The 20,579-nt window shown below is 40.2% G+C and overlaps 1 protein-coding gene across 1 annotated transcript in view; it reads left to right on the top strand.

The window, feature by feature from the left end:
• The window catches only part of PTPRG (protein tyrosine phosphatase receptor type G), a 380,979-nt gene that overhangs the window by 234,942 nt on the left and 125,458 nt on the right, over positions 1–20,579 (top strand). The window contains exon 5 of the mRNA XM_056501238.1: positions 15,281–15,376. Within this exon, the coding sequence (XP_056357213.1) occupies positions 15,281–15,376 (96 nt within the window). The remainder of the gene's footprint in view (positions 1–15,280; positions 15,377–20,579) is intronic.

Below are 20,579 nucleotides of genomic sequence, written 5' to 3'. Positions count from 1 at the left end.
TTTGTGAATAGCTAAAATTTCTTAGACTTTTGTAAGTAGAGTTCATAATGCTCTGACAATCAGTTAGTGCAATTTTATGCATTTTAGGGGAAATAAACTTTGGTTTTTGCAGTATCCTGCTGAAAACAAATCTATTGCTTCCTTAAGCTTGTGGGCATAGGTGTGTGTTTATTTATGTGTAAGCCCTGAATCTTTTAAAAACATGTGCATATAACTATTTCTTGGTGAGATGTGACATGCATGTGATAAAGGACATCTAGCAATGGGGGATATTTCTTTGTATGATGGATTTGGTAAAATGCCTGACATTTTTGCCATGGAGGCAAGTTCATCCTTATTTATGCCTTGCTGCTGTTAATGTGGAAAAGAGCAAGATAACAGTGATTACAAACTCAGGTTTGTATGTGACTGTAATCAGGCTGTGATATGGAAGGAGGAGGAAATCTCCCCTAAGTTGGCTCCAGTAGTTTATGTTGTGCTATATGTTAGATATTTAAACCACCTTCCCCCAGAAATGTTTGCATGCCCAGACAGGCCAATCTAAGGAACTCTTGCCTCTTAGTTAAGGTTCTTTGAGCTCAAAATACTGTGCAGAAGTCCTGTGGTTTGCTGGCTTCTGTGATTGTAGCATCTTTTGAACCAGGCTTCACGTTTGTCAGGTTGGATCCTGTTAGAGACCAGTCATTCTTCCTCTGATATGTTTTGCTAAGGCAGCTTTCCTTGTGAGTTTGAGTGCTAATTGTGCTCATAAGGAGTCTTTGCTGATGTCTAAAACAAATTTGCATACCCTGGTTTGTTAAAGCAAGCAGGAGGGGCTACCTCCTAATTTTATAAGGAATTGTCTTTGAATTCCAGCAAACAGGTGCGAAAAAATGTCCTATTCCTCATCCACATGAAGACTAAAATGGAGTGTCAGATATTTATCACCATCTTTGTTACATTTCTGAGAGATTTAGTAGTGCCTGGAATAATAGCTATGTGCCATTTAAACTGAGGCATTATTTAGCAATTGGTGCTGTCTCAAGAGGATAATTACTCAGAAGTATCTATTTGAAAATTCATCTACTGCTAGTTGTATAAATGTCTACAGTGCCTGAAGTATTTAAATACTGAAAGGCTTTATGATTAAAGTTACCATATTACAATATTTAACAGAGTAGTGGATTTCTATTAATATTATGTGTGCTTAGATTCAAATGCTGGTATTCTCTCCATGACTCAGGGGAATCTGCACCTACTGATAGCATTCCCACTGAGCAAAAGAAAGTGGGTACATTGTGTGACCTGTAACATCCCCAGGTGCAGAAATGAGTGCTCTCAAGCTGAAAAAGCCTCAGGTTATCTGTGTGCAGCATTGCTGAGCTTGGAGAGGACATGACAGCCACTGAAGTGTCTGCTGCCCATGCTGGGCATGATGATGAAGTGCTTTGTGAAGGAGGACAGGGAGTGTCTTCAATATTTGATCCATACTTGTGAAACTAATTGGATCTCTCTTTAACTTTGCTACTTAACTGCAAAGGCACTTGAATGTGTGTCTTTGAGTCTTCCAGAACCCAAGTGAGCAGTTGGGTTTTGATCAAATTGGTCAATGCACTCTCAAATTATTGTAGAGTTCTTACATCATATGCAGACACACACACAAAGCAGGATCATATAAATCTCATTTTCTGGTTTAACTAGGTTAGAAGACTCTGACTTTGCACATAGAGTAATGAACGTTAAATTAGTTATTGCCACTCAAGGAAGTGTTCCTGGAGTCCTTGCAAAGAGCTGTCTGAACATGTGAGCTCAGTGCTCAGCAGTAGCAAAAAGGCAAAGAAGAAGATGTGAAATTATTAGGAAATTAATACATGTAAGAATCTTCAGTCCATGGTACAAATAATTGAGTGGTTCTGAACTGCGCATCCTAAAAAATGCTGGGTATGTCCAAAAAAACAGTGACACGAAAAAAAGATAAATAGTTGTTATGACATCTTGGCTTGGGAAAGGTGACTCTGGGTGCATGATTACAAAGAACTGTGAAATTTCAACAAAGTTAAATAAATGTTACTTGTTATGCTTCCCAATACAGCTAAGGTTCTGCTCCAGAGAGACAGAAGGTGCACATTCCAGGGAAGGGAGCACTTTTCCAGCAGTGTATCGAAGTGATGAATTGTGGAGCCCCTTGGGAAATGAATTTCTAGCAGTCAGCAGTAAATACAGGTTGGAATGAGGATTTAACTGAGCTCTGGATACACCAGTCAAGGATGATCCTTGTGCAGCTTCCAGGACAGAAAGGCCTCTGAGGCTTGCTGGAAGCTGCAGGGGTATAGCAAAGGGAACAGTTGCTCTTTGTCCATGTCTTGATTTACTTTCCATTAGTGCCTGGTGCCTGAGACAGGATACAGAGCCTGATGCACCTGTAGCTGTAATCAAGTGTTTTATGAGGGCTCTCCAGAGCTGTATCCCTGCAGCCTGGAGTATTAAACAATATCCATGGCCACACTGCTCTACACAGGGCCTGTGTGGAGCATTGTTAAGAAACTCAACAGAAAGAAGGCAACTTGAAATAGTCTTCTGAGCTTTGTGCTTAAATGGGAATTGAATGGAGCTGGAAATTAGCAGATCAGGCTGGTGTTCTGTAAAATACTGGTGCATGTAATTGCTAGAGTCACTGGTGCCAGCCCTAGCCTTGGCTGTGTGATAGGAGATCTTGGGAGTGAAAGGGCCAGATGATAATTGGTGAAGGGAAGGAGGTAAACTGAAATACTTGAATTTTACAATCTCCTGGGATGCCAGGACCCTGTAATGCCAATCCAGCAACCACTGGGTGTTCAAGGAAGCCAGTCATAATCCTGAATGTGTTTTGAGCTGCTCAGAGTAGCAGAGGTACCAGAATCTTCCAGAGCTGCCATCAATTTCAGCGAAGTCTTAACAGCCCTTTGGTGTGAGAGATGGGGATGCTATTTTTTCTTTCTTTGTCCTTTTCTTTCCCCCCTCTCTGTTGTTCTCCTTCCTATCTCTTTCCTCCGTCTGTGCAATGCAAGCCTGGCACAGTGAGCCCAGACACACTCCCTTTCACAGCACTGCTGTGATCCCATGGCTGGCAAGGCAGGGAGAGGCTGTCCTGTGCCACCTGGCAGGAGTTACCAGGTGTTGAAGTGGCTGATAACAGCCATTTTCATTGCCTGCTTTCCACAGTAATGAAGTTGCAAGTATCAGTCACAGAAGCTGTTATCTGGCTGCGCACTTCGTTTCTTTTTGCTGTTACTTGGGGTTTTTATGCAGAAATTAGGACTGGACTCAAGAACTAGATGTAGCCTATCTCACCTCTTTTTCTAAAGGAGAATGTTTTCACCACATTTAATACTATCCATAGATTGTTTTTATAAGAAAAACTCATTTGCTAACAGACATGGGGATAAGGCGTATGTGACACTAGAAGACTCAGTTGTTAATATTTTTATTTTTTTTTTACTGTTCTCAAATTTTTTCCTATATCTTCAATTAAAAGTTATAAAGATGTTCAAATCATTAGTGTTGCCATGGAGCTGAGCAGCCTGGGTCTGTGCTCTCACCTCAAACCAAGTTTGACTGTTCAGCCTTACAGACAGGGTCACGTTAATGCCTTAACCTACGACTCTTCATACTCTGTTTTATTGACATGAGTAAGCCAGGATGTTGGATCCTTTTTCCCCAGGAGTCACAGGCCCTGCTGCTGGAGGGCAGGCTGAGGCTCTGGGTCACTGGTGAATACTGGTTTGTGAACAAGGTAGTTCAGCTCTCTCAAGATCAAGCAGGTGACATTCCAGCTTGGATTCAGGTCACATTCACCACCTTTTCTCTACAGCTAGAGAGGAGATGCATGCCTCTGTTAAGTGAATGTGGAGATTATTGAGTAAACGCAGGCTTTCTTATCTAGGGCTCTAATTACAAACCTGCAATGTTTCTGTCATAAATTGACCTAGCAGACTTCTCTTAGTGAAGTGTTAGCATTAGCTGCTGACAGCCTTTGGAGTGTGTGTGTGCTTGACAGGGGATGCTGTGGAAGGAAACTACAATGTTGGATTAAAAATTGAAGCTAGCCAAGATGGAGGAGGAAAGCTGAGAAAAAACTGAAGTGGGACATGAACCCTCTTTCAGGGGCAACAGACCCTCACCCTTGCAGCAGTCACTGCTGCTCCTGAGGTGCTGACATGGGAGTCAGGAGGTGGTGCCTGGACCTAGTTTAAGAGAAGAAATACTGCAATGGGAGTATGACCCTTGAATCTGCTGGGGCAAAATGTATTTTGCATCTGGTGAGAAGGAGCATGAGACACTTTTCCTCAAATGCCCGCAGTAGCAAACACATGTATTAGTGATGTTCACTTGTTGAGTGAGGAAAATGTTATTTTTTTAAAACTGAACATTCTGGAATAATTCTCTGGCTGTGCACTCTTAGGTGACTGGTTATGATCAAGGAGGTATGGTGAGAGCACATTTGCACCATTTCTTGTTACTCTGTATTGTTAACTTCAAAATTGTCTTTGAGATACCTTTCTGGGTTTAATCTCCTTTCAATATTTGAATGCAGCATATGCTCACTTTTTCTAAACCTTCACTACAATAATAGGAAAGTTTAAAATTTAAATTAGGATTTTAACTTTAATTCTGTTTCTTGAGCCATGATGCATGTTTAATAGATGGTGGTATATTTGAAAGATCTGTTTGGCAAAATCTTGCTTACCAATACTGAGATTTATGCAAATAGTTTTATCTCAGATTTGTGATTCATAATACGTCTTATAAAAAAGTTAAATAAAAGAAGTATTACAGAACATAGGCTATAAACAGACTCTTGAATGAAACAGTGATTTCTAGGTTAATATTTGAATTTTTAACTTCAGTGCCACACTTTTAATATATTTCAGTTCCTTGATCCAAAGCTTACTTTATATTCTGAAGGCGTGCGATTGCTGTAATCTCAAGAGAAGATAAGCATGACATCTGGTTCATACCTGTGGTTTTAGGGATAAGAGCATAGCTGCTTTATGTTTTATTCAGGGCACTCTCTTGAAACTGCAAGGAATTTGACTCTTTGAGGCCCTTTGTCCAAAGGTTTTTGTACTTGTCTAAAGTAAACATGAAATATAGAAGTCTTCTCTCAGTAGGTATTGAATAGACTATTTATTCTGACCTGCCTGCTGCCAGGAGGGAAATCAGTTATGCAGGTTAATTATCAGATTTATGATAAGGACTTTACTTGTGCAACTCCCATATTTCAAAAGTTCCACTGAGGCATTTTGTGCTGTGACAGAACAGCACCAGGAGAGGTGAATGCCTCAGTAGCACATACTGGTGTGTATTTGTGTGGCAGGTGGAACCTGCCCAGCCCTGGTCCTGCTCTCCCTGCTGTGTGATGGGAGAGGCTGCACCAGTTTGGAGTGTCCCCACTTCCCATTTCTGTTTTGCCAGTGCAATCCAAATAGCTGGTGCTGGTGGTGAGGGGAGTGGCATGAGCAAGGATTAAATTGGTTGGGCACGTCTAGAGCCAGAGACACCAAGACTCTGGAGAGAAGCCAGCAGCTGTCACACTGAAAAACAGAACTTCCCTGGTGTCCATTACACAGGTGAATTATTTGAGTGTGTGATGGTGAGGCAGAAGAGATGCTTTCAGAAATACACAGGTGTGAGCCAGACTGGAAATGTGACTCTTGGGCACGCAAATCATTTCTATGATTAAAATACAGTGAGGGAAGGGATGAAACTGGCCCAAAGCCTGTTGAACAGGGACACAACTGGGCATGCCTCCCACCAGGAGTGTGTTCTGAAAGCTGTACTGAACCAAAGCCTATGAAATTTGGACTCAAATGCCATTCTGGGGATGCTATTGTGTTCTTTGGGACTCCAAAGAAGTTCAACGTTGTTTTCTTTCAACATCAGTGGGCCTGTAAGAAATTGGAAGTGTTAAAGCTGAGAGGTTTTAGTCACGTTATATAAGGTGATGCCACAAGTGAGCAGCAGCATCAGAAGCACCAGGGGAGTCTCAATATGTCATCTGCAGACAGGTATGAGCAAGGGAGGGGGTGAGAATCAGAGCTGTTGTGTTTCTTAGGAATGGAAAAATAACTTACACATTTAGCAAAGGACCATTACAAAATGTGTTTGCAAATGGGCTTGCAGCTGTGACAGTGGACATGGGTTTAACTTTAAAACACTACACAATTTCCAGCACTTTACTTTTCCATCAGTTTTGCTGTTTGCCTGAGTATTTTGCTTCTTGCTGTGCTGAAGTCTAGTTCTTTTTGATTTGTTAGTGTAAATCCAGAATCATGTCCTTAACACACTGCTGCCATTAAGATATACATATATTAAGATATAAGGTATACTCAGCTGCTCTGTGTGCGTGTGTGTCTGTACACTTAAGGAAAGAAGTTTACAAATGTCTTAACACTGCAGTCCAGATGTGTGCAGATAAAACAATCAGAGGGTACAGGTAGAGAAACCTAGAGGATTAGAGACAGAGTACAGAGATATTACATGTAAGGTTTTCCAACACTGGGGAATTTGGGGAGGCAGCCCATGGTGGGGAAGGATTTCAATTTGAGGTATTTTCAGGAATCCCAAGCTTTAGAAAGGATATAGTGCACTCACTCCTTGCATATTAAACCCTTTTGAGAATATTGAAGTAAAACACCCACATTAAGCAGCTGCATTGGAAAAATCCCTGATGTTTCAATGGGACAGCTGTGACAGAACTAGTGCTGTCCCTGCAGCACAGGCTGTCACACTTCCCTCCAGTAATCTGCAAGTAGCTGCTGAGCACTCTGTTTGCTCTGCCTTTGGCATTATGATGAGGGTCTAGATAGAGGTGTATTCTGCAAAATATGAGAAAAACCATTATTATTTTTACTCTCCAAGTAAGCTGTTGTCCTGGCCTGGTTCTGCTGTAACTGTCCATCTACTTCACAGTTCATAAATAAAAATAACTCTGCAAGTGTACAGCCTGGAGGATTTCACATCTCCTCAGAGATAGGAATGGCCTTTCGCCCAGCAAAATGCTGCTGAAAACGTGCCCCATCTGCTGCATAGCTTTGAACCCAGAGTGGAACTATAAATACCTCCAAATTTGTTCTGAGGCATTTGGAAGTTCATTAAACCTCTTGGAAGATCTTGCTTTCTCCCACTGAAAAAAAGAATAAAGAAGAAGAAAAAAGAGGAAAAAAATCCCATCATCAACAAGAAAAAAGACCACACACAGGACATTTTGAATTCCACAGTGTAGGAAGAGGAATTTGTGCTAAGATATGAGCTCTCAGAGGAATGAATACTTCTGCTAGTGCATCTTTAAAGTAAATGGGATATGAAATTGTATTAATCACACATGCTAGGAAAAGTTTCCAACCAACCAACATGGTTTTCAAGTGTGTCATTCTTCCCATTAATTTCAAAATTTTCAAACTTTTTTTCATAAAACTTCTGCTTAAAGAAGGGATAGGCAATGACCACATGAGGAACTGAGGCCCAGAAATGGGCAGTGATCAATGCAAGGTAGCAGAAACTCTCTAGTAGCCTTTGCAGTCCAAGGGCTGATAGGTTGCCACTTCTCAAGTTACCAAAAGACTTGATGTTTAAGAAATATTCCTACTTCTACACATAAAAAAAACCAACCTAGGACTAAAGTATTTCTCTCTCCTTTGTTTTCATGGGCTTTTAAATCTTTTCAGGAAGGAAAGAGCTTTGCATTTTCAAAGTTTTTCTTCCAGGCATTAAGGCAACAGCCACAGTGATATTAAAATTTCAGTGGAGATTCTCCTGGAATCACATCATTCTGGTTCCTTGGACTTGCAGTGAAATACTGTTTGTCAGGAATCCTCTGATGGAAGGGTACAAATGAGCAATACTGTGTGGGGCAATCTTCTAGGCTTTTTTTTATTTTTACCTCCTCTCCTTGGATCTCTTCCATTCCTTGGACATGTGGTTCACATCCCTTTCACAAGCTGACTGAGCACCCTATTGCAGCAGTTACCACCCACGTTTCCAGAAAAAGAGCCTCCTAATTTGTGTGTCTAACAAGATGCTGTGATGTAGCTGGATACACAGGTAGAATTATCACAGGATGAAGATATTTTAAACATTTTTAAGAGATGAGAAGGAAAGGTTCAAAAAAGTCTCCTGCTCGTTATGCTTCAGTTCTTGCTTATGTCTTAGTATTAAAGTGTTAGTATTATAATCTCCTGTGTTTGGAAGGAGGTCAAATATGAAGTAACACTTGTAAAACAGAGGAAGGAAGATCAGAAACAAGAGGTGTTGCACTGGCAGGGAATAACCACAGCTCTATAATTCAAGGGTCTTGTGCATTGTGAAAGAGAAGACTTACTGCTGATTTTTTGTTTGTTTTGAATGATTTATAACATTTCACTTGTGGTGGAGTGTTGCAATCTATGTTGTCATGGAAATTCTATTGAATTTATAGTTCCATTTATCCAAAACGATTTTCCAGACTTCATTTCATGGTGAATCATATGGCTGTTACTCGGAGTACAAAGCAATTGCAAAAAAGTTTCACGTTACAGAAAGCATAAACACTGACACCGTTATTTTCATATTAGGGTAATACAAATGAATGCAACATGCAGCTTTTTTAGCATCAAATGGGCCTTCCTTGTGTAATGACTCACTGTGCACACACGAGATGGATTTTCCTGTTAGGGATGGGAGCAGCCTAAGGGGCATTTATTTCTGGCAGTTGAAATCAGAGAAATTTCTGGCTTGGCAAGGTCCTTCTCTCTTAACATTCAGGACTAAATGCTCAAGATCCTGAGTGGTGTGGCCATGACCCAACAATGCATGGGAGCCCAGGGTGACCCCATGAGCTCTGGGTTTCCTCCCTGTTCCACTGAACTGTCACTGGACCACTCACAGGTTTAAATGCTGTGCAGACTTATGGGCAGAGGTGCAACAACTACCACCCTTCAGGTTGAAAAGGACTCTGAAATTGCTTAGTCTCAGTTTTTAGCTTAGGTTCACCTACTGTGTTGTTTGGAGACAACAAAGCAAGAATTCCTGCTTACTGTTAAAGAAGATGAAAGGGAAATTTACCATACTTCTGAGGGAACGAACGTCTAAATTGAGTTAAATTCTGGTATTTCACTTGCATGATCTTGCTCTTCCTGTTGTTTCAGCTGCTTTCATTTTTTTCAGCCTAGCATTGTATTCATTATCAAGTTGCAATTACATTAGGACAAAGTCCCTGTCTGACTCTTTGTTTTGCAGTTTTACCCAGCACACTTTTAGGCTCTGTAGAATACCAAGTTATGACATTCAAAATACATCTCTCTACCTGCCTAACTACAGTTAAAAATTCACTGATGAATAATAGACTAGGCAGGAAAAACATGCCATTATCTGCTCCTGTTCAACTTTATCTTTTCAAAAGAATGCAATATACTCTGTGTTATTACATCAAGCTCTGGTAGGAGAACTGGAAAACATCACGATTCGCTCTTCCCCCTGCCTTTCCTAAGCAGATTTTGAATATGTTATAAATGATAAGTTTCATGGTTTTTTTAAAGAGAATATAATGAGAAGTCAAACATTAGACTTTATTGCCCCAGTGTACATCTCACACTCCAGTAAACACACAGACTGCAGGACAGTTATTCTGAATTTTTAGTGCTGCAGTGAAGATTACATTATGTCTGTAGAAAATTTTTATTCCAGCCAAATGGATCATATCATCCAGTTCACTGGAAATCTATGCACATATTTAAAGCAAAAGTAAGTTACATGCGAGCTTTCAATTAAGAAAAATCATGTATGATTCATAATCTTAGCAGAGAATTTATTTTTGTGCAAAAGGTTTTAAATCCAGTTGTAAAAGTGGCTGAGAATAATTTATTCTTACAATGGAAGCAGCAAAGACACTAATTAAGAATTAGTATATTCAGTGCTTAACTCCATCACTTAAAGCAAACATTTCAAAATTTTTGTTTTACCACTCTGTAAAGAGTTGCAATCTACCTGCACTGCCTGGGTGTTGTGCTCTTCTGAAAATACTCTCAGTCTCTAAAGCAATACATAATAATCCACAGTGCTGCTCCCTCTGTGTCCTGCTGCCTAATTCATCAAAAAATTGGCTGGTCTATTAAACCTTTTCTTTTTTATGCTTTTTTACCATGCTTTAAATTGCATGGTAGTCCTTGGATTGCTGGAAGGAAATGAACAGAAAGATAATTCCAATGATCCTTTCCCTTGCACCAGAATTCCTGATTCTTTTGAATATTCTGTACTCCACATCTGTGACAGCACAATGAGCCTTTGTTCATTTTTTAATCTAAAGAGAAATCTGCTGTAGGAGGTTGCACAGGGTGATAGCAGCCCAATTTAAAAGTCTCAATTATTTATTTTTAAAATACTTGGCATCTGTCTACGGAAAATGTACTTGCTTGGTTTGCAGTCTCTTAGAATTGCTTTGAACTCACTCACATCTTCTGGGATCTATCAAACACTCATTGTGGCTTTTCTCTCATAAGTGCTGAATGAGTTTGGCCATGACAGTCTGTACTGGATGTAAACTTTCTGTCTCTGTAGTGGGGCAGTGACAGCGAGGAGATGTCGTGCACAGGAATGGTGATTTCTGTCTGGATGCCTGTCATGCCAAGCACAGAGACAGAGCCTTTTATTTGTGGATGGGTGGCGAGGAGAAGCCATTCATTGGAAGCAGGCTCAGTTCTTGCAAGCCAGTGACATTTCATAATGAGGGTTTAGTCATTCAGAGGCAATTGCCCTTAATAAAATCAGAACTGGTCTCTGGTGGGCAGTATTTCTCAGTAACACACACATTTTGGGCAGCCTGTCCTTACAACATCAGTATGGTGGCAGCCCAGTTTGGCATCAAAACCTAAGCACAGAGCAGGGCCTGACATTTGGCCAGGTCTGGATAACACCAGATTTCTGTGGAGGCTGGAAGAACACAATTAAAGCAAGGTGTTTCTGCAGGGAATAGGTTGTCCTGAGGAAGAGGCGATTTCCTGCCTCAGGGCATGGTGGAGAGGGGTAGGAGCTTGGAGACAAAGGCTCTCCAGGCTGAGAATCACCCACATGTTGGATGTATGTGGGGTATTCACTTGTGTAAGTGTTGCAGGCTGGGAACAGACAGACCTGGAGTGCTTGGAAATGCAATGGTTGGCCACTGGATCTTCCTGGACAGCAGAGACTAGAAAACATGACATGTTTTTTCAGGGTGACTGGTGATTATCTCCTGGGTTATGGCAGAGTGAAGGCTTTCTCCCTAATCCTCTGTTTTAAGGCACTTGTAACAGTCTGAAGATTTTGCCCTGAGTGATATTTTTTCAGGCTTAAAACTGTGCTGTACAGCAAATCTCTCTCAAGTTTGAAAACAATTCTTTTATAGTGTGAAGAGTGTCAAAGCATGAAGTTTTCCCATTAAAAGCAAACTCTTGCCCTTTCCCTGTCTTGGTAAAGCTCTGTAGCTACAGCAGTATTAGTGGTAGCATTTTAGGATGGAGACTGTTTTCCTGCAGGAAAAGTACCTTTGTTTCTCTAGGGATGGTTTGTCTCAGCTTGGCTTTATCAAAATACTGAAAATTTCAAGTTGCTTGGACACGCTTGGTTTTTTTGATACCTCTTTACAAGGTAAATGAAAGTACACTGCTGTGTTGCACATCTGAGATTAGGGAAAGCCAATGTAAGCCTTTCCCAGCCTTGTTAGTTGTAATGGGGCTAGATGTGAAAGCCCTGTAAATCTCATCTATTGTGCCATAGAGAACAGGACACTCGTGCCCTCCTGGACCTGTGCCATGGGGAAGGCTCTTTGGAGCACAGTCAGCAGGGATGAGTGGAACAGAGCATTCTGACTGCACACAGGTACTGTCACACTACAAAGGGCATTTCAGCCTTTACTGCCTTAAAATTTTTAATTTTGGAAAATAGAAGCTGGTGAGAAATTCCATGCAAAAATGTACAAAGAATGCTGTTGTATGGGGCTGCAATCAGTCAGTGCCACAATTTAGGTTGGATGTGCAAGCTTGGGTGATTCTCCATTCTGCATTTCATAAATAGCATATTATAATACGATCCAAATTTTCTTTAGCTTAAAAGCCTCTTTGTTGCATTCTGTGCTGCTGCTTTTTACATCCCAGGCAGAGACAGTAGAAGTCATTTATATGCAAAGCACCCCATATATTGTATATACTAATTGTATAATAAGGAGTAATAATGAAAATTTTCTAGCATGTTTAGGCCACTTAAGTATGCGGTGAAATTAATTTTACAGTTAACTGTCTTATTCCCACTTTGTACATAAAGAACCTTATCCCACCCATAGAAAATATTAAATTAACTATCTACTGATAAATGCATTCAATATTATGTATATTATGGATAAAAGAACAAAAATACATTGGATGCATTTGCATTTTATTGTAAATTGGGGAAAAGTGATGAGGCTGTATTATGGAAGAGAACAATATGTGATCACATAATTAGAAAATTGCCATAATACTAATGCTCAGCAGTGTCCAGGTGTGGTTTTATGTGCAGCTTGAACCATGAGGCTTTGAGGGTGTAACTTTACTGTCTTCTTAACATTGTTTTTGCAGGGTATGTGTGTGTAAAATATATAATAACAATTCTTCAGATATTGTACTCCTAAAATGTTCCTTCTAGCTGTATGAGCACATAAGGAAGCTACTGTATGACAGATGACAATAATTTTTCATACAGGACAGCTCCCCTTGATGTGATAGATGCAGAGAGAGCAACCACGTTCTCTGGAAAAACACCAGGGAGCAGCGGTAAAATGCTCCAGTGTGTCTGGTAATCAAGGCAGAGTGTGATTCTCGATTAGGCTGTGAGATTGCACTGCTAAGATGAGAGATCTGAATGAAAAACTCTTTTACTGAAGCCCTTTGCACTGGTATGCAAGAGAGCATTGTAAAAATTAATTTCCTTAAAATGCTGTGAGCAAAATTGATCCAAAATGATTCTGGCATATGCTGAACTCACTCAGTGATGCTTTTCTTCATAAACTCCTGTGAGGAATATACTGTGAAATGTTTTATGTAAGGCATAGATAATATTCGACTTTATTTTAAAGAGGAGCAAAATGTAATTTGATTGCTTTGCCAGGTTTGTCTGTGCTGGATAAACTGAAGTTTAAGAAATCCTACCTGAAACAAACTGTTTCTATTTTCTACATCAATGAATGGCTGTACCTTGCTCTGCATTTGTTCAATGCACAAATGTCAGAATCTGGAGGCACTGCCACCTTTGTGAGATATTGTCAGCATCTGTGTGTGTGCTGTGAGTATGCTGGGAATAGGATTGCCAAAGAAGGGGAGGAAAATTACTTTTAAATTTTATAAAGCTAGTGTGAGGGCCAAATTTTTTTTATTTCTTTGTGGGCTATTTGGAATGTGGTCTTCCTCCTGCTGAAAAAAGTATCTCTGCCTCTGCATGCTCTGATCTTTATGTTGGCCTTTCCCCCATACTGTGATGTTTTTCAACTGTATAGTACTGGCAAAGCACCTATCCACTGCAGCCAGGATATACAGTCAGAAGCCTGGGAATCAGTGAATGTTGGTAGGAATGTATCTGTGCAAGATGAAAGGGCATAATCTCTCTTGGCACAAACAAAACATGGGGAAAGTAGTGCATTTGTGAATATAGTAGGATGTGTCATTCAGCACTATTTTGAAAAGCCCAAGCAGGTGTTTGGGTCCTGCAGACAGGCTTGCTGGAGGGAGCCATGGTCAGACCAGCAGTGTGTTGGGAGGCAAGGGCAGTCTCAGCTAGACTCTGTTTCTCCCTCAAACTCTGAGCTGTGTGGCAATCTCTTACCATCACTGTAGTGCTGTGAAAAGGGCAGGTGATGAGCAGAGTGGGTGCACAGGTTCAGCAAGAGGCTGCTGGCAGAGAGGCCAAGGGGTCCATTCCCATTTCATAGCCAGAAACAGACTTTTTATATATATATATATATATATATATATATATATATATATATATATATATATATATATATATATATATATATATATTTTTTTTTTTTTTTTTTTTTTTCTGGCATTAATGAGCACAAGTGAGCATAGATATCATCCAGGCAGTGCTGGTTTGGGTTGTGAAACCCATCTGGAAGGTTCCCTGAATGGCCACAGGAGCAACAACTGTGAAGTCCAGTCCTTGTGCTTGGCTGTCTCCATCGGGCATGTGGTTTTAATTTGTGTTGTGTACAACAAATGTTACCAATACTGAATTTATTCTGTGACTATATACACACTTGCATGGAGTAGAGTTGAAAAGAGAGCATTGCACGCATTAAAACAGATTCTTTGGAGCAAATCATGGCTGATAGAGATGGACTAACGCTAAGGCCTTCTTTTGGAATGGAGAGGTTGAACAACTACTGGAGAAGCAGCAGTGTGTTCAGACAGCTGGCAGAAGTGGGAGCTCAACTACTGTGAGAAGTGGAACAAGAACCATACAGGAAATTAAGAGCAGGAGCACCCACAGGCCTGTGTAGGCTGCCCTTATTCATGGCATGTGTGTAGTGAAGTGGGGTTGTTTACCAGCAGAGTGTGTAGAGGAAGCTGTTCTTGGTCTTCTTCTATTTGTGTAACTCCAACATTTATTAGTTTGGGGTAATCATTGTTCTCACCTGCACTTACTTGGGGTTTGTGCAATTACTGATATTTAATATTCATTAAAAAATTACGGCAATATATCTGGTTTTGTTTCACGCTTTTTGCAGAGTACTAACGCTTTGGAAATAAAAGTCATGAAATTTAACTGAAGACAGGGAGAAGTGTGACCTTAACTGATAGACCTGAATATCAGAGGCTCATAAAAATGCATTGCTATGGAGACAGACTTTTATCTTACAAATTACTTTAGGAGTAAAGGAATAACTCTAAACATTGAAATCCTTTTCAAAATTCTCTATGGATTTTGAGATAAATATGTTTAGCACATTTAACAGAGCGGGAGATGAGCCTTCAACGTGCAAAGAAATGAAGAGATGCTGGCAGAAAGCACAAAGTTTAACATCTGAACAGACTGGCCATACTGTTTACCCTTGGATTTGGTATTAAAATGCATTGCATCAACTCTGTTCCCTGCTTACTGTCCCAGCAGGGCAGTCATGCTATTAATCAAGATGCTGGTTAAACAGTATTGTTCAGCAGAATTCCTTTATCTCAGGTTCGTAGCACTGGGTTTACATACAACGTGTATGCATTACAACATGTGAAAGCTGTATGAATCAACACTAATGTGATTCTGTTGTTGGTTTTAATTTTTGCAGATGCAGATTTACTTCTACAATCCTGATGACTTTGACAGTTTTGGAACAGCAGTTCTAGAAAACAGGGTGGTAGGAGCCATGGCGGTGTTTTTTCAAGTAAGTTAAAACAAAGGCTATATCCATAAACCAAAGTGTTCACCAAGTACTACTGAATTCATTGAATTGTTTCAAGCTTAATGGATGCATCTGTTTTCTTGTTCCCACCTGTCTAAGTGAAAGATATTTCATATTGTCTATGTGTGATTTAAAATGTAAATAAGTATATTTAAAAACATAATGAAAAATTTTGCCTGGATTGTTGTGATTTTATAGCTACTCTACAGATGCGGATTGGAGAACACATTTATCATGGAACTTCCTTTGCTGCTGAAGCACTTTGCTGCAGTCCCTGGAATACTAACAAACCAAACCAACTGGTTTTGTTTAGGGAAAACTTAAAATTCAAATGTAGCTTGAGAGAAAATTAATCAATACGTTTCATCAATCTTATCTGTAGCAGCTTCTTCTAAATGGTCGTAGTAGCAAGTTCTTGAACAGACCAGGTTTCCAAATGAAAGAATTTATGCATGCACTTGTTTGAAATTCACCCTGAGAGATGCAGATCTGGGGCTGCTGGGTGAGCTCATTTGTGGTTCCACAGGCTCCAAATCTGTAGCTTGGGGCAGGGACCACTGCTGGTGATGAGAGTGTCACCTGTGGCAGTGGCACTCAGCACTGTGAGCTCCTTGTCACCTCACATCAGAAACGGGGTCTCACCTTTCTGACTCGAGAGTGAATTGAAGAGAGAGAGCTGCAGCCTCTCCACACCACCAGGCTGTCACAGGCAGAGAAGTAGCTAATGAAGATTTGAAATGTCTTGAGGTCTTGCTTTTCAGAAGAGAGGAAAAGAGGGAGGGAAGAGCAAGGGAACATGCTGATCCTTTGTGAGGTTTCACACTAGTTTTTACTGAGGAAGAAAGTGATCTTGCTGTTATCTTTGTGAAGGCAGATAAAAAGGAATATGCAAGTACCCATATGTAAATACCTCCGTTTTTCTTATGATGTTAGAGTGACAAGCCTGACTCTGCTGCTCAAATTAAGTAAGGTTGTCTTTTTGCATGTCACTGATTTTGATCAAATGCTTTGATAAGGAGAAAAGGACAGATCCTTGTATTGCATAAATTGCTGTAACTCTGCTGACATCAGTACAGTGGAAGGAGGCATGTTAAATTCATCACTGTTGGATTCTGAGCACTTCTGTGGCGTTTCATATTAGGGCAGAGTTGGTGGAGCTGTGATAATTTACAGTGGCATGACATGATGATCATTCCCCAGACTTCTTAATCTCAGTGTACTACAGGAAGCTTTGAGCAGGTTGAATTTGGCATACAAGACAGAAGTTTAGAGCAGAACAGCCAAAGGCTGGTTTGTACCACAGTGAAGCGTTGTGGGTTTGGGGTGTGTGCTGTGTCAGGAGGAGCATGGCTTTGTGCATGGTGTGCACTGTGGGTTGTGGCATCATCTCTCTGGAATTTAACTGCTAAATGACAGCTGTGTGAAGCACTGCCCCATGTCACATCACTTCCTAGTCCATATGTGACGTGTATTCCCTAAATCCCCTTTTTTAGCAGGATCTTAAAACTGTGGTGGGACTGTTTGGTATTCCCCACCTGCAAAGCCAAGTGCTGCACTTACTGGAAGTCTCTCTTTGCACGATTCCAAGGGAAACATTAAAATAACTTAAAATAGTGTGTCATGATGTTAAAAAATCCATCTTTGATTGTCAGAGACCTCAGGCTTTTCAAGACCTCAACTGAGAGTTGTAGTCCCCTCAGGGAAGCAGAAATCTACACTTTTCATCATTTCCATCCCTGCCAGCCAGGCCACGAGGCTGTCAAGTCTGGATGATGGTGCAGCTGGGCTCCTCTGCTCTGGGAGCTGTGAAACCTGAGGCCATTACTGATGAACACTCTCTGATCTTTTCCAGACAGTGGGGTCGAGGTAATTCTTTGGCAAAGTGACCCAGGATGACCTATTTTGGGGTTGCAAGGAAATGGTTGGGGGGTTTGGGCATATTTTCCTTTTCCTTTTGGGTTGGAATGAGAAAACAGTGCTGTGTTAAACTTGTGAGTGTATCAGGTTTTCCTTCTGGGCAGCTTTGCTCCAAGATAGAGAACAACTGAGGAAGATTTGTAAAGCCCAGAGTCCCCAGTCTAGAGAGGCATGTGCTGAATTCTGCCACCTGTAAATAAACTTTAGGGACACCATTGTGACAGCTGCTATTTTGGCCATCATGAGGGTTTTCCAGAACTAGTTCCATAGGGCTTGAATTATTATACATAGGGTTAAAAAAGGGTTATTAATGGATGACAATCCTTTGCAGATCCCTACTGTGTTTGACCAAGGTGCTGTTTTAGCCCCCTCAGCTCTGCATTATGTGCTGGGCTTGTTGATCTATGACCTGGGAAAACCTTTTTCTTGAGAAATACTTGGTGTTCCCTGAGCCTTGCTCCCCAGGACTCCATGCAGATAAACTTTGCATGGCTAGAATTTCATGCAGCTAATTTAAAGCTGTCTTTAAAATTGATTCCTAGTGACTTTTGAGTGAAATGTCCTTAAGATGTCCATGGTCACATTTTGATTGGCAGCTTAGGTTGTTCAGGTACTACAGCTTTTTATTTTCCAGAGCTTTGGTCCCATCTTGAACTCATTTACCTAGAACAGAGTTTTTAAAAATTGTAGCAAAAGAGGTCATGCTGTTTTTTACAAATGCATTAGAAAACTGTATCCTGCATGCTTTTCTGTGTAAATATTTTAACTTAAATTATTGCATACGTATTACATTAAGACTTTGATTTTTGTTAATGTGGTAATGCTGTGTTGGAATGAATGTGCACAACACTGGCTGAGTTTTAGTCTGCCAGGTATTTTTTGTTTGACTGATGTTCATAAATGTTCCTTTGAAAATCACATTCTCCAGTGAGAGCATTATACCGAACTATATAATTATTGGTGAAACATTAAATAATTAAGTACCCTCTTTCTTCCTTTTTAAATAATTTAACTTGGACTATACAAGAATTTTCCTTATTGAATTCATTATTTCAGGGGCAATTTCCAGGTAAAGTACATTGGTTCTGAACTTGGATAATTGAAGCACTTGGAATTTTGTTGTAATTAAAGCTGTGCTTTTCTCATTACTTTCATTTTAAGCTCTGTTGATAAATGCTATTTCTGTTTGTGTGCTGCAGGTTAGTTGATCTGACATTAAAAGTTACTAAACTAAAAAACAGTTCTTGCAAATACAAACTGCTCTAAGTGCTCATTTCAGTATCTCATTGGGGATAGACACTGAGAGGGTCTCACACAAAATACACTGTGGGGACTCTATAGCAGATACTGTCAATTTGCAAATGAGATGAGCTGGCCTGAAATCTCTACCTGGATTTTCTTTGCTGTTAAGGAGAACTCACTAGTTATTTTAGCAAAAAGCAAAATCCCCTGGAGACAAAGGAGAGAGTGCCATGACAATGAGACCTTGCCTTCTGACAGTTTTTCAGGAGCACATTTTGGCCACTCCTTTCAGAGTTGCAGTGATTTGGTGTTGTCAGAGTGAAGCTGGTACTGGTGGGAGATGTTCAGCTGGACAAGCCATCACCTCCTGCTGGCAGCACCCTCTTGGCTGGCAGGAAAGGCTTCTGGCTTTGCAGGAAGAGTAGTTTGAATCCAGCTGAGGACCCTGCTTTGTGGGAATCCTAAATGAGCCTCTGGCTGCACATTGGGACCCACCAGCTCAGGTAACAGGTCCCAGTCCAGCCAGGCACCTCAGGCTTGATTTAAATGGTCCTGACTTGAATAGTTGGTGCAAATGTTTAATTCCAGCCCACATAAGATTCAGCTTGTAATTAATGATGTTCTGGCTCTGGGCCTTGGTTAATTGTCAGGCTTTGAAGCAAACCAGGAGTGGAAAGCAAGGCCCAGGTCTCTCATGGTTCCTGAGTCATCCGTTCATCATACATGTAATACATATTTATAAGTCACATTTAAAATGAGTAGTTACTTGGATTAAATACATTCAGACATATTGCACAGCTCTGTTTTAACCATCTAACAATATAATTCATTACATACTTCACTACTTGCTTTATTAAAGCCAAACTTGAAAGTGTTCAAAACAAACATATTGCTTTTGCATTTGAAATATTCATCTTTTAGTCCTGCAGTAGATTCATTATGGCAGAGAATCCTTCATTCCTTGATTACTGCTGTGAAAAGGCACAATACTGATTCCCTAAGCACTCATCAAATATTCGATAGCTCAGAAATTCAGGAGGAGGTGATGGAATTCTTGTTCCTACCGGGAGGGCACATAAATCTATTTTATATTTGCAGAGAAAACCGTCAGTGATTAGTTACTGTGTCTCAGGTACTCAAACAAATCATCTCTAAAGAAATTAAGTAAAAATGAATTTTAAAATAACTTTTAGCAATGCTTTCATCATTAAAATTAGCTCCATAATGATGAGTGATGTTGATACCTCGATCATTCAAGAGCTTCAGCAGTGCAGAGCTAGATTTTTAAAGGTAATTAGATACTTGGCAGCAAATGTGCAACTAGCAGTATTTTTAAAAGTACATGGGATAAAAATCAAGGGGTTTATATGTCTTTAGCTGAGTTGCCTTCCAGTGCTGACATGTCTTTGTAAGTCTGTTGAAAAAACTACTCTGCAGCCCTTTTAACTTTTCGATCTGTGTGTGTATTATTTGCATATAAATGTCTTTACATTTACTCGTTACTCATGTATCCAGAGATTTGTTCTTCAGTAAAGTGCACATTTGTGGCCTTGGTTTTTGTGAGATTTTCTTAGTAGTAGTTCTTGGTCTGCTTCATCAATATGATCAATCACTTTTCACAGGAACCTAAATGAGCTGAACACAGCATAAATTGGTGGAACACCATCAAAGCTATTGAATATTTACCAAAAATATGCTTTTTAGATGTGTATTTCTCAAACAACAGAATTCAGCTTTTAACTTCCCTTGGAAGCCTTTTTGTTCCCTGTTCTTCCCTTTCATTAACTGTTTCATGTGTTTGCCTCCATAGCAAAATAGATACAGTGAATAAGTGATTTAAATACTGTGACTGTTGAGAAAACCACATGCAGTAGGAGACAGGTCCCATGTCCCCATCTCTGTTCCTGGAAATTCCCTGATGCTGCCTCTCACTTATTCTAATGCTTTTTGAAAGTCTGAGCAAAACTGGTTTGATTTTAACAATGAGAATGGAGAGAGAGGTGTGCACCTCTCTTGGAACATTATA

This window comes from Oenanthe melanoleuca, chromosome 12 (genome assembly GCF_029582105.1).
Source record: "Oenanthe melanoleuca isolate GR-GAL-2019-014 chromosome 12, OMel1.0, whole genome shotgun sequence".
In the NCBI taxonomy this organism is placed as follows: domain Eukaryota; kingdom Metazoa; phylum Chordata; class Aves; order Passeriformes; family Muscicapidae; genus Oenanthe; species Oenanthe melanoleuca.
Note: the sequence above shows the minus strand (reverse complement) of the source record. Positions and strands in the feature narration are given on the sequence as shown.